The sequence below is a fragment of the Pagrus pagrus genome, assembly GCF_965226575.1.
Source record: "Pagrus pagrus genome assembly, chromosome: 12".
NCBI classification, from domain to species: domain Eukaryota; kingdom Metazoa; phylum Chordata; class Actinopteri; order Spariformes; family Sparidae; genus Pagrus; species Pagrus pagrus.
This window is the reverse complement of record NC_140196.1, coordinates 2,286,986-2,301,798: the sequence shown is the minus strand read 5'-3', so window position 1 is coordinate 2,301,798 and position 14,813 is coordinate 2,286,986. Positions and strand designations below refer to the sequence as shown.

Here is a 14,813-nt window from a genome sequence, read left to right as displayed (position 1 = left end):
ATGTGGGGAAAAGAGCCAATAAGAAACAATTTATTACTGTGAACGTCATATCAGAGGAGAAGAGAGCCGCTGTATGTTTTTCCTTCAAGTCTTCATGGAGGAAAATGTCGTGTTGTTGAGATGGAAAGTGCAACACTGCTGTTCCCCCGCAGACAACATCAGGACGTATTAATGGATTTTGTTCAGATCCTTGTGTAAAAACAGACTCTGGTAAAAGTAGAAGTACTGATCCAGCTTCTTTACTCCAGTAAAAGTAATAGAGTACAGGCTCTAAATGTACTCAGAGTATCAGAGTAAAAAGTCTCCCTCTGAAGGACATTTGTGGTCAAAGCTAACTGAAGCTCACGTCATATTAATATAATTCACAGACTATTAAAGTTAAAGGTAGAGTCAGCAGGATTTGTCCCAGCTGTTCCTGAACACACCACAAAGATAGTTGATTGTTGAGTCTCATTCCCAGGACGTCAAATAGCCACATTTGAGGAAGCAGCTCAGAAGAGGCATCAGATGTGATATCCGATCACTGACTGCAGGTGTCTCAGACTCTGCTCACCAACACCAGCCTGTAGTTGCAAATGTGCTTTTCAAATCAAAACAATCGATCAACGTCTTCAAACCAAACGGCCGTCAAATCAAAACTAATAGCGTATAATTCATCATAAAAGCTGCTGGCTGAGCGACCTTTCCTCTCGACCCCTGTTACACCTCTAAGTCTGTGTGAGAGGGAGTAAAGCTGTTCGCAAATCAATAATCAATGCTGCTGCTGACCCAGAAGGGCCTGGATTTGCACTACATGTGGATGAAAACATCACTATTCAGGTAAATTGTCTTTATTTATGTTTATGATCCGTCTATAGTGTGATATTTCTATTCTGGAAGGAAATATTCTGTAATGTACCGATTTCCCCTGATGGATCAATGAAGTGATTCTGATTCTAGTTCTGATTCTGATTCTGAAGCTGACCAGATTCACCCAGAGAGACGCAGGCGGCAGCTCTGGACGACCGTCGTTGGTGCTGTATATTTCCTGGTTCGGGCCTCAGGGCCCCTCTGGTCCAAACGCTCCACCAGACGTTGCGGCGCTGGTTACCTGCCTGCTCTCAGAGGTCACGTGGTGATTCACGCCGGCCGGTGAGATTGATACGTTTGTTTTAGCATTTATGCTGAATCGTTGTTTCTGGTGAACTGTGAGTGTCAGTTGAGCAGCAGCTCGCTCCTCCGGGAGCCGACAGCTGGAGTCATTTTTCATGCGTCTGGAGACGCGAGCGGTTTGATTCATGACGGCTGTAAGTCAGCGAGCGTCTCCAGAGGCCGAATCACAGAACAGCCTCACGTGTTCATCTCATGAAGGTTAACCAGCGCAATGATACCTTCACCGCTCATACAGCTGCAGTCACACATGAAGGTGTGTGAAGTCTGTGTTCTTTATTCTGCTCTGACAGAATGAAATGATTTGATTCAGACATTTTAAACGTGTACTGCAGCCTGTAAACCTGGTGAGGTTTCATCTGAAAGATGTCACATCTCTACGTCTTTTTTCCCTTTTTCTTCTTTTCCTTTCCTCAGGTTGGTTGATTGAATTCTCAGCGACACGCAGGTATCAACAAAGTAACTTTTCAGGCTTCAACATTGTGTCAAATGAAGCATTAATAAAACAAGAAAAGCTCAACAGCATCAACGACAAAACAAAAGTAAACTAACCCTCGACGCCCTGTTGAGCTCGTGCACGTGTGTTGAGTATCGTGTTTTTTTAGGAGCTCTGCAGGCTGAGGAGTCCTCGTGTAACAGAGACCAGGCCGGTCTGAAGACGCTTTCGCTAAAACAAAGTGCCGACGTCAGGGATTCTGTTTTCTGCTCGTGTTGCTGTTTTGTTGAAACTGAATCTCTTTTCCTCGAGGTCTGAGAGCAGCCTCAGCTTTGGCAGAAAGGTCTGTGAATCTTCTATTATACTAACTTATAACTACATCTGTTAAATAATCATTATCATAAATCTGGTCGAACAGGAAGCTCCCAGCTGTGATGCAAACAAACGAAAGCAGCTGAGCTCAGCAGGACGTCCTGGATAAAATGAGAAATGGGATTTCTTTGTTTTCCTCATTCTCTTCATTACTGTCTGTGTACTTCCTCTGCCATCATACTCACTTCCCTTTGTGTCTTTTAACCTTGTATTATGAAAGTTGGATGAAGCAGATGAATAAAACATGCCCCGAGGAGTCGGCCACATCATGCAGATATAACACAACGCCTGTAACGCCTTCAATTATTCACCGGCTGGAACGCTGACAAACACCCTCCTACTCCACTGGAAACCAAACCGCTCTCTGCGTCCGTCTGTCAGAACAAACAGGAAATACCCACAATCCCAAACATTACAGATGTTCATGTGGGAGAAAGTCTTAAAAAAGATTAGTGCTGAGAAGTGATTTAAACGCAACATAAGTCTGCTGCTACGAGACGGAAAACTGGCTGCAGATCCAGACCTGCTGGAGGAGTAAACACCTGGAGTCTCATCAGATTCTGTTCTGATCCGACGGGAGCAGAGCTCAGAGTTACTTTGTAACTTGTGGGATTAAACAGTGGATTTATCTTCACTCCTGTTTATCAGCCTGACTGCAGCAGTGATCCGGAGGTGACCTCCACCGTCGGGTGTTTCTGTTCAGTAATGTTGACTGCTGACTGGAGCTGGAGGGGAAATGGACTTTACTTCATGAGCGTGACGTTGCAGAGAGGAGACAGAGAACCAGACACAGCCACACGATGTGTGCTGTTCCTCGCCATCTTACAAAGTAATCTGGCTGTTCGGGATGACAGGTTATAATAACAGGTGATTAAATGAAACACATCGTTACCGTGAGTGAACTTGTGGATAGACGTGGTCGAGAAGGAATAAGGAGAGAAAATGTTCATTTAAATGTCCACGTCTCAGGCTGCAGGTTTAAAGGACGGATCTTTGATGCCTTGAGAGAAGCATCTGTTATTTATGTGCAGCTGTTGATAACATGTTACAGAAACTTGTCTTGTGCCTGCTCAGAGAGCTCTGGATACATACGGTGTGTTTGACACTTTGGAGGTTTGGTGCTTTGGACTCTTGAGCAGGACGTCCCCACTGTGGGATTTGAACCTGTGAACCTGCAGACAGTGTGAGCAGCAGCAGCACGTGTCCTGTCAGCCGCCTGCAGGACGGATGGTCTCGGCCGGGGGGACGGCGTGTTCCTCTCAGCCAGTAAAATTACATGGGTGATGAATTTGTTTCCATTCGTGGACACGAGTATCGATCGCAGCCTCGTCCATCACCAATCACTTTACACCCACATATTGACACACGGAGCGCTTTGAAGTGTTCGGCCCGGCTCCATCAGTCTTCTGCTGCCTGAGAGCTGCACTGTGACTCAGCAGGTTGCAGGTTTAAAACCTGGACAGCTCTTTTTTTCATTTAATTCCAGCTGGCGAGATCTCACATCTGACTGAAATTCATCTCAGATTCCTCCGGCTGCTTATACATCAGGACCAGCTCAGTCCCAGTCCGGCAGCAGGAGGTGGTGATGCATGACTTCACTGCCACAAACTCCAGAAGAAGAACAACATCTGCACATTACGTCTTTGTTCGTGTTATAAAAAAGTTATAAAGAGTTATAAGAGTTGAGCTAGAAAGCTAACGACTGTCCACAAACTAACACAAGCACGTGGATGAGTAGCAGGAGTGGACTACAAGAAAGATATTTGTCAAATTAACGTTTGTGATTATCGTGAAATGTTGCTCAGACGTTCGTGTTTGATTTGTAAAACCTCTGACTTTTGATGTAGCGCCATCATCAGGTCAACGTTTCAATACTAATATCAAATTCCCACCAGCCTACTTAACTAATGTGGAAATGCTAACAAGCTAAGCTAAGATGGTGAACGTGGTAGAGCCAGAACACGGCTAACCAGTGAGGAAACGCTGCACTTGAACTCTTCTGATTATCAACCATAAGGTAAAATATCCGTCCTCGCTCGTCTCTCTGCTCATTCTGACTTCCTGTCTGCGTCTCGTGGAGCTCGAAGCTCATTGGTTCCTGCTGCAGACGCAACTCTTTATATATATTAAGAGACCTCACAAATTAGTTAAAAAAAATCTGTTATTTCCTAAAACAGGAGGAGATACTGTGTCATTTAGTGTCATTAATGTACCTGTACTGAGTCATTTTAAAGGCTCAGTTCACCCAAATTACAAGAAAACACAATAAAAAGAGGTTTTGAAGTGATATGTGATGTTGTTTGTGACGCACAAACGCAATAAATCAAAATACCTAAAAATCAATAGAATGATATAAAGCCACTCTGTCATTGTTAAATATACAGATGTACACACACACACACACACACACACACACACACACACACACACACACACACACACACTAAAAACAAATACCCTCCAAAACACACGATATACAACAAATACACAGTGGACATGATGCACATGTGCACAATTAAAACACAATGAGACACAAGAACAGATACAATCAGTTCTTTACAGTGAATAAAATCCTCTATTTGACACACACACACACACACACACACACACACACACACACACACACACACACACACACACACACACACACACACACACAGGCAGCCTAACAGGATTTGAAGCGGAGAACAGAGCGATCTTAAAATAGATTGATTGCGTGTCTCGGTGGCCTTTAGTATTTCTGCTTAATCGTTGGCGGTCGGAGGATTTGACTAATTATCTGGATGAGAAACGGCAGAAAGCAGCCTGTAATTGAAAAAGCAATAATTTGACTGCAGCTGTCTGCTGCTCTGCAGGACCGTCCTCCGCTTCACACCGACGGGCAGGACGGAGCAGCGTCGTCTCATCTTCTGTTAAAATCCAACTACAGACGCTCGTTTTATAACTTCCAGCTCCATTAAAGTCGCTCATCAACACTGATCAATCAGCCAGTCAAAGTGTGTTTCTCTTCTTTTTCACTCCGGTTGCTCTGGACACTGTCAGAGGGGGAACGTCAGGGGCCTTTAGGGGAACACTGGCTTGTCACCGGGGCAGTTACCTCTAAGGTGAAGCTGTTGGACCTTAAAGAACCCACTCTCGTACCTCTGGCGGCCATTTTGAACCTTAATTTAAGGGGACAAAATGGACCTTTTAAAAGGGGAACATCTAGAAGAAATGGTGCATATATGAACCTTTTTGGCCCTAAACAGAGCGTTCATGACGCAGCGTGTAAAGGAATGAAGATGACCTCACTTCCTGCACTGTTTGTTTCCCACCTGTCTGATTGGCTGATTGTTTTCACCTGTCCCTGGTTGACCCGCCCTCTCACTGTGTGGTCTCCTCCCCTTGTCCTGGACCTTGGCTGTTGGGTGGATTTTGAGTCTTGCCTGCTTCCTGCTGGACTTGTCTGCTCGTTTGGACCGTCCTGTCTGGATCCTGGGTCAGCGCCCTGTAACGCTACACTGAAGTACAAACTACTTATTTAATCATTTCTGCACCAGTTCCATCTCCCCCGTTCATTTTATGTCATTAAGTTTCTATTAAATTTATCTTCTATTGTTTTTGGTATATTATTTTTCTACATCTGCATTTTACACACTTAACTTTTATTATTTTGTGACAGTGTTGTTTTGAGTTTGTTGCCAGTTGTTGGACAGTGACAGTCGGGGGCCTCGTAATTAAAATGAAGTCATTATTTTTGTGTTATTTCATCTAAAGTTAAAGAAACTTCATGTTCATTTTATTTGTTCTTTTCGCTCCTAATGATGCCGACTCTGGTTTTACATCGAACACAGATCATGTCAGCGGTTCAAACAGTTTGCCGGAGGAGAAAGATGCAACATATTTCATACATTATTAACGATTCATCGAGTGTTAAAGCAGCCGACTATCGACTAAAGAAATGAATTAAAATCTGCATCCCGAGCACATTTCATCTGAAAACAGCTGACTCCTCCTCCTACGGTCCAGCTCACCACTGAGTCACGATGATGGTTGTGTTGGATTCAGCAGAGGGGCCCAGTCAGATTCTGCTCAGGGCCCCTAAAACCTCGGCCCGGCTCTGCTCGCTAACACAGAACTTTCACTGGGCTCTCCACTGGACGTCTGTTGGGTTTGTTCCTGTCCAGTGTGCAGCTGAATGAAACCTGATCTGAGGGTGTTGTGTGAATGATGTGTGTGGACGTCTTCACCTCCTGAAGGTGCAGAGGTGATCTCAGTGTGAACACAGTGAAGTTGGTTCTTATTGGATCGTGTGGTTCTGTTCAGTCCTGTGGCTGTAATGAACCCTGGAGCCTCCAGAGGACACTAAGTGTTTTAATCACCAGACATGATGAACTTCTGCAACTGACGTGGTTTTCTCTGATGATCCAGTAACTCAGTTACTTTTACTTGAGTCCACTTCAAGGCTTCTGACACTTGTGTACTTTTACTCTGACTTGTAATCGAGTATTTTTTCACTGTGTGCTGTTTGCACCTGAGCTCCTCTGTGTTTGTGCGTGACTGTGCATGTCAGCTCCTCCATCATGCGTGTCTACATGCGTGTTTCCCTCCTGGACGCGTCAAGGTGTGCGGTGTGCTTCTGCGCGTGCACACGTGCGTGTATGTGTGAGTGTGCGCGCACGTCACGTCTGCGCTCCCGGTGATGAAAGCCTGATCCTCTCTCTCTCTCTCTCTCTCTCTTCTCCTCCGGTTCAGTTTGAGTATCGACCTCCTTCACGCAGCATCTCTGGTCTCCATCCTCCTCCTCCGCCTCCTCCGCCTCCTCTTCCTCCGCCTCAGCCTCAGCCTCCGCCTCAGCCTCAGCCTCAGCACCGCTTCCTCTGCAGGTGGATGGAGGCTGGAAGCCCCGGAGACACGAGCCATGCACGGGAGCAGCTGCCGGTAGGTCTCGGTGCGGCGGCTGGGAGCTGGTTTCTGTCTCCAGCGGGTTTCCTCCCGTGTGTGTGTGTGTCTGTGTGTGTGTGTGTGTGTGTGTGTGTGTGTGTGTGTGTGAGGGGATGCAGCTGCCTGGTCTTTGTCTCTCTCACTGTGCGGGTGTGTTTTTGAGGCAAGTGTGCAGCAGTTGTTGCGTGATGCCCTGTTGGATTGCTTTAATTGATTGATTGGCGGGGATGTGTTGTGTTATCGCCTGTTGTCGCGGGTCTCCAGTGAGTTTATCCGACTTTGTGTCGCTCTCCTCTCCCGTGTTGTGTCTCTGGTAGTGTTTTATAATCAGGGCGTGGAGCGGGTTTGGTTATTTTACGCACCATTCCTCTGAATATCTCGTCAGGTTTCTGCTCTCAGATGCCGATGGTTCCCCAAAAATCAGGGATGTAACGCTCTCTCTCTCTCTCTCTCTCTCTCTCTCTGTCTCTCTCCCTCCTCCTCCTCCTCTTCCTCCTCCTCCTCCTCCACCTTTTCTCTGTTTTCCAGTCAGATTGCTGAGCACCTCCCTTCGCGCCGGGGACCACATCCTTAAATGACCCGCGGCTGAGGAAAGGGGGGGTGTCTCCGGATCCAGCGCCCGGATCATGGCATGCTGCCCACAGCGGGCATCCAGCACTGACCATGGGGCTCCGGTCCAGGACCGTCGCTAGCGGCTCGGAGGAGCACAAGAAGAGCTCCGGCGCTTCTCACGGGGACTTACTGGACCACGGCACCGGCGGAGCGGACAAGGATGGCGCCCTGCTGCTGGTGGCTTCGGGCCGGGATGACTTCAAGCGGGGCTCTCAGGGCATCGGCATCGGGCTGCTGGCCAAGACCCCCCTGAACTACACCCGGCCGGCCAAGAGGAATAACATCCGCAAGAGGAGGATCCAGAACCTGATCTACGACGCGCTGGAGAGGCCGAGAGGATGGGCGCTGCTCTACCACGCGTTCGTGTGAGTACATGAGACATTTTTACACACAACTTGTGCATGAAACCAGCAGCTGGAGGAGGCAGCACCGGCTCCGGACGAGTGGACTCACTTTGTGGCAGCAGTCTTCAGTCCATTAATGAAGGCTGGTGGGATCAGAGAGGCTGTAACCTAATATCACTGAGGAGTTTCCTCCTGACCTCTGCTCCTCACTGGGTCCTTCAGGTTTGGTTTAAAAGCTTCAGCTGTGTGTGTGTGTGTGTGTGTGTGTGTGTGTGTGTGTGTGTTTCCTGGACATGAGAGTCACTGTGAACCACTTAAACCCACCAAACTTACATAAGTGCAGCTGCAGCAGATGGCTGATGAAACAGTGGGATACTCTGTGTTGAAGTGGGTTTCCAAACCCAGAGCTCAGAGGGGACGTTTGTCCTGAATCTTCTCCGAGCCTTTGTTTGGTGCATCAGACTGGACTGAACTCCCTCAGCTGGTGTCACACAGTGTGAGCGGGGAATAAGTTTGTGATGTGTAAGTTTAAAACAATGACTGAAAAGACAGTTTACAGAGCTGAAACGTGCCGATCATTCCCTTCATTACTCATTTTGAAGGGATGCACGATACATATCAGACGGATCAATCATCGTCCCGATAATGGAACATTTACATTATCGGTTATCGGCAGATACAGAAGTGGCTTTTGTTGTCAGTGCAGCGTCTCCACACAGCAGGTGGCGGTATGCACCTTTAAAGTTGTTTTGTGAGCAGCCAATAAAAACAGAGAAGAAGAACAAACAGCTGATGTCGCTCTAACATCAAACTGCTGCAGCTGTGTAGATCCACGTAACATAGACAAGAGCCACACGTGGTCACAGCTGGAATAAACCATCTCTGCTCTCTACGTCTGAGTAAAAATGTTGCTTTCTATTATCGGTTATTTTATCGGTATCGGCCGCGAGAGTCAGGTTATTATCGATTATCGTATCGGCTGGAAAAAAAAAAAGTCATGCATTTTTAAAAATATATATCTATTATTTTCTAGAGCCCAAAGTGACGTGTTATTCAGTTGACTGTGATATTAAAGAATCTAGTTGTTTTACTCTGACCTTTAATTAACCACTTCACAATGGTTGATAGTAAAGTTTCGCTCGTTGTTGTAAAAGACTTTATTTCAAAAACAGAGAAAACTTCCTCGTCTGTGGTGTTTGTGACTCTAAAAACAGGTTTAAGCTGCAAAAACTCAAAATCTTAACAAGTGTATTTACCAAATTTCTTGTCAGAACATCTCAACAAACTAAATATCAGAAAAATCATATCACGTTATGTAACAGAGCTGCAGCGATCAGTCGATCAGTCGATTACATGACTGAAAGAACAAACTCCAACTCGATTAATCGTTTCAGTCGTTTGTCAAGATAAAATGTTTAAACATTTTCTGGCTCTGCTTCTTAAATGTGACGATTCGCTGCTCTCAGTTGTGACAGTAAATGAAGAGTCTTTGTGTTTTGGACTGGTGCTTAAAGTGACTGCGAGGAACTTTAAGTGTTCATGAAACAGTCTCTGATTCCTCTGATGGTTTTAAACGACCTGTGACAGCAGACGAGACCATCGGCGAACACACTGCTGTTTTTATATAATCATTAACGCTCGCGTCCGATCACATTCATCACATATAAAATCCTGCGGTCAGCAGGAGGCGCCAGAATCAACAAAATCTGAAACTTCCTCGTCGTCTCTTTTAACAAAAGAAATCTGAAGACGTAACTTCGTCCTCTGGAAGATGATGATGATTCATTTTTCACAATTTTCTTTTAGGATTTTGTCGACTGAATGATTAATTGTGAAATTAATCTGCAGATCAAAAGTGAATCATTAGTTACAGAAACAGCTCAGTGAAAAAAATCTACTCTTAACTTCTGTGAAAGCAACACGGATGTGAGATGATATTGATTTTCTCCTCATGACTCACTTCCTCTAATTCTTTTCAAAGTGTGTTGACAAAAATCACCACGAGGGTAAAAATCAGCAGAATTCAGCTCTGAGACACGAGATGATGAGACGAAGCTCCGTGTTCCTCTGAAGTCCATGTTATAATCTGCTGGTCAGTGATGAATCCAGCTGGATCCAGTCGGGCTGTGATTTAATAACGCTGCAGATAATTAATAGTCTCACCCTCTATGTGATTATTGCTGCCGCTGCAGAGGTCTGAGAGGTGACTGGACGGCCGGTGTGTCTCCCTGACGATGCTGACGTTTGTGTCATGAAGCAGTTTTTAATCTTCTTCCTCCTTCGGAGCCGTTTGGATCCAGTTCAGCTCTCTCGTCTGAAAGCTGCAGTGATTTGGACGGCTGCTTTGTCCGTTGCCAAAATGACAGTCGATAGTGTGTTTGTTTGTTGTCCTGAGCCGGCGCGTCTCAGAATTCACTGTCGGTCCAAACGGCGGTTTTGTAGCTGCCAGAGTTGCAAACGCTGAACAAACATCTGTCTGCTGTGTTCCTTCCGTTTCGCCTCTTCATCAGCTCCTTTCATTTTATCTTAACTAGTAAAAACTTTCTGCTCAGTGAATATCTTCACTCACAGAATATTTAAGGGATGTTTATCAAAAATGTTTGTTTGTGTCCTGTTTATTTAAGATTTATCATAAATATTGTTACCCCAAAAATCAGATTCTGGCCAGATTCTAGAAAACCTTGTTTCAGGAATAAATCATGCAGGTCTGACACTAAACGAGAGGTTTACAATCAGCTCGATTATTAGTAGAAACCTCCTCCAGTCTGTTCGCAGCCTGTGAGGAAGTCCTGCCTGACAGTCTCGACTCAGGACAAAGAAACTCCTCGGAGACGTTCCCGCCTTCTCACCTGCTGACCGACACGACCGTTTATTTTCCTCGTCTCGGCTCATCAACTGAGGGATGAGAGAGGAAACACTGACGCATCCCCGGCTCGTCTCGTGCTCCACTGGCAGCACGCGTGTTTCTCCGCAACGCGACATATGTATCTTCCAATATGGCCGCTCCATATGTGCTGCTGGCGTCAGAGCTGCACGGGGCATCAAGTGACACGTGAAACACACAGCTTCACTTCACTGTTACAGGAAGTGTGAAGAGCTCGTCTCTGACTTATGATGTCATCAAGGAAAGTGATGTCAGCTGCAGGGAAACACGAGGTCGAGGTAAACCGCCTGCTGAGTGTGTACCTCGTAAACACACATTCATGACATCGCTAAATTACTGGATTATGAATCAAAACAAAACATTTTCTCCATGAACTCTGGCCTCAGTTTTGTTTTCTTCCATCACGTTTAAATAAACAAATATAACTGAAATAATCTGTGTGAGGAGTTTTTGTGCCTTATTTGTGTCGGTTCGGTCACATTCATGCATCATTATTTCGTGCTTGTGCTACGTCGGCCTGGAAACATCAAATAAGCAAACAGAAAAATAAAACCGTCTCTCTGGAGGTTCACAGGAATCCTTTAAAATTATAATCATTAACATTATTTATGTAAACAATAATTAAAATACAGATGTCATCAGTGTTCAGCTCTACTGGAGCTCTTCGGCTGTGAAGTGTCTTGCTCAACAGCACTTCAGCGGTGTGTGTTGACAGCAGGGGAAGCGTTACTCACACACTTCACCCACAGATTATGATGCACAGGCAAACGCTTCAACGTGACACATGTATAGGAAGGAGAGGTAAGTGGGACGGGGATTAAAGCGCAGAAACAGATGTGTGGACGGAGATAAAGACGAGAAGAAACAACACAGATGTGTGACGAGGTGGAGAGAAAACAAGTGTAAAATTTAACACGTAGAAACTCTGAGAATTCATCCGACAGCTGCCTACTTATCTGAACCAAAGTCAGATCTTCTCAAACATTTCCACTGTCTCAGAAAAGCTCAACAAGACATCTATCGCACAGAAATAAAGGTGTGTTTGGAGCTCGTGAAGTTAAAATGTGGGGCTTGTTTCAGAGGATTTCCCACGTAACTCCTCAGATTCCTCCTCAGGTCAAAATGTCGATTTAACAATTCCTCCGACCGACTGGAAGTTTGACTGATAACCCAAATAATTGAATTTCGGCTGACGGGCCTTTTTTCTCTGCAGGGTTTTTTTTTTTAATATCAGCTGGAGGACGGGATCACTTTAATTCCCTCGTGTGGTTCAGGAAACACCGCCGGCCCCGGAGGAGGTTTCAGGGTGTCCCCGGCAGAGAGAGGAAGAGTTTATTTTAATACGTTCAAAAAGAGGGTTGAGAGCGAGCTGCACAGTCTAACGGTGTTTCACAACAGCTGTCTACAGCTTCTACTGATTGTGTGAGACGCTCTGAAGTGGATTCACTGGATCACATCAGAGACAGAGCTGCAGAGATGTCTTCTGAAGTTAGCATGCTAACCAGCTAGCTCCTCACAGCACTCTGTATCTCAGAGGTCTGATAGCATCGTAGTTTCAGCCGGGAAAGTTCACTACTGAGTCTAATAAGTCACCATGTAAACTCACAAAATGTCAAGAAAGGAAATATTTTGACACCTATTTTCCTTCTAAACAGAAAAATACACGAAACTGGACGAGACGAGCTGTGCGTGTCTTCTGCCTCACAACAGTTTTGAACCACATTCACCATTTTCACCTCTGCAGCCACAGATAACCCAGCGGGCCCGGCCTATCAGACAAGAATTGATGAGGTGCTGTCAACTTTTTACCGTCCAGCTCAGAGAGGTGTGTGTGTGGAGCAGAGATATGCTCGTGATGCCTCGTTCTCCGTGTGCAGTAATGCAGAAAAGTTAAGGATTGCGTACATCGAGATGCATCGAGAATTGTTTTGCGTTTGAATCCTTGACAGCTGAATCATAATCGAGTTGTGCGGCCAGAGAAAGATTCACGCCTTCACAGAGTAAGATGTGAAAGTATTCCAGCTCTTCAAGCTGCTGATGTCCGACTGTCTTTGTCTCCTCTCCTGTCCCCGCCCGCCGTGTCTTCTCGTCCCTGGAGTCATAGTCCTGGTCAGAGCCGCTGTAAATCACCTCTGTACTGTAGCTAACAGCAGCTAGCACAGCAGCAGCCGGCCGTGTGCTCTGGAGCTACCTGTGATTTCTGGCTGTATCTTACATACGTGACTGTCTTGACAACTGGTGTGACCTCATGACACACTGTCGGGTACTGTTGGGTACTGTTGGGTAAGGTTATGTGATGAATGAGGTTTTCTTACTTCCTGAGCAGAACCTGTAAGTTAAAGTTTCACTGTGGCTCTGTGAACGTCCAGCATCTGAGTTTAAAGCCCCTCCAGAGGACCAGTGGCCAGGATGAAATGTGGTCAGTGAACGCTTTTACAAACCGCTCATAAGTTCAGTTATTTATGTAGTCAGAGGCTCGATACGCTGCCGAGCCAGAGACCACTGTTCGAGACCGCGTTTCAACATTTGTAAGCGTGTCACCTCTGGATACGTCTGACGAGATGGTTACAAAATCAGGTATTTTAAGCCAACACTTGATGCTTCCCTAAACCTCACCAGAACATAAAGAAATGTAAAGTTTCAACACGTCTGTGGTTTTTGCAGAAACATTTTCCCAGCATGCATTCTGGCCACTGGTTTTGGGAGGTGACACTGTGAGGGAATTTCAGTATCAGATTCAAGCTACTCTTACAGGACTGAGGTACTGTAGTACCAAAATGTAGTTACCATAACAACCCTGTAGAGAGAGAGTGAAATCAGATCTGCAGTGGAGGCTGAGAGTCAGGTAGAGCGAGCATGTGTGAAAGCAGGGAGAGAGAGAGAGCAGATCAACAGAGACAGATAGGGAAACACGAGATGTTCGACATCAGCAGTTTCGGTGGCAGATCAGCGGTGAACCTTGGCCTCGTCCTGGCATCCAGACAGGCCTGACAGGAGGGCAGCTTCCCAGAATGCACGGCTGTATAATTCCCATCTCTCTCTCTCTCTCTTGGTAGTCATGTCTCTCGCCCCTCCTCGCCCTCACTTCTCTTCTCCAGAGTGTTGATGTTGTTGTTTTTACCAGAAAACGACTGCGGGTGCACATCCCCGGCTGTCGGACGGAAACCTTGTATTGTCAGCGTTGGTGATTTTCATGCTTTCAGATCAGTGTGAAGGATTACACGCTCCTCTGCAGGTCGAGGCTGCTCTCCAGCCCCCTCAGGCTCTCTGGATTAATGTCAGACATGCATTGTCATCCTGCTGAAAACAAGGACGCTGATTTTGACTGACACGGGTTAATCGTCTGAGTCCAGGACGGTGGTCATGGAGGCATTTATCACTCTGATCTGAGAGCAGAAGTTGTGTACAGTTTCTCTTCTTGTTGTTCATGTTTGATGTCTAGTGTCTCACGACCGAGTCGCTGTTTCCCTCCTGGATATTTCTCCCACTTAAATGTAGTTTATCACAGTTTTTATCTGTAGTTGCGTCCTCGACATTTCAATAAGCATCATTTTACTGTTTTTAAAAAAAAATACACTAAACATGCCACTTTAGTGACAGATACATCTGTCTAATATGCAGAAATGTCCATCTGAGGTCACACTGAAGCCTTATGTCTGGTTTCAATAAGGTGCCTCAACCTCAAAGCTATTTGAGACGAACATGAGAAGAAAAAACACAAACTTCAGGCACTGACGTGTGAAGCAGGAAGAGAAATACTTAAAAAATGTAAATAAGCCTTTATTAAAACATGTCTGCTTACAGAACAATAAAACACGACTGATTTCGGCCTTGAAGGTCTTCATCAGCGTACAAAATGGAGCTGTCTCGTATCCTTGAAGACGCTTCACTTCTCACCCAGGAGGCTTCTTCGGTTCTAACTAACTGGAGGGGAGTCGCGGGTTTTTAAACCCTGCGTGGGAGCGTCCCTGCAGATTATTATGAAACTGCTGTTTGAGAGGAGCGTCAGGTTCTGCTGCGGACTGTGGAGAGATTTCAGCACCACGGACAGAGACCGCATGAACATGACTGAGCAGAACCTTCATTTGAGGTC

The 14,813-nt window shown here is 45.8% G+C and overlaps 1 protein-coding gene across 5 annotated transcripts in view; it reads left to right on the top strand.

Moving 5' to 3' along the window:
• Positions 1-6,695: 6,695 nt before the first annotated feature.
• kcnq3 (potassium voltage-gated channel, KQT-like subfamily, member 3) overlaps positions 6,696-14,813 on the top strand; it is a 94,407-nt gene continuing 86,289 nt past the window's right edge. For 3 of the 5 annotated variants that reach the window (XM_084368645.1, XM_084368643.1, XM_084368644.1), the window contains exons 1-2: positions 6,696-6,877; positions 7,409-7,857. In XM_084368645.1, the coding sequence (XP_084224771.1) occupies positions 7,544-7,857 (314 nt within the window). In that variant the 5' untranslated portion in view covers positions 6,696-6,877; positions 7,409-7,543. Of the gene's footprint in view, positions 6,878-7,408; positions 7,858-14,813 lie in introns of those variants that run through there. The other 2 variants (XM_084368646.1, XM_084368647.1) reach the window with 2 other exon arrangements.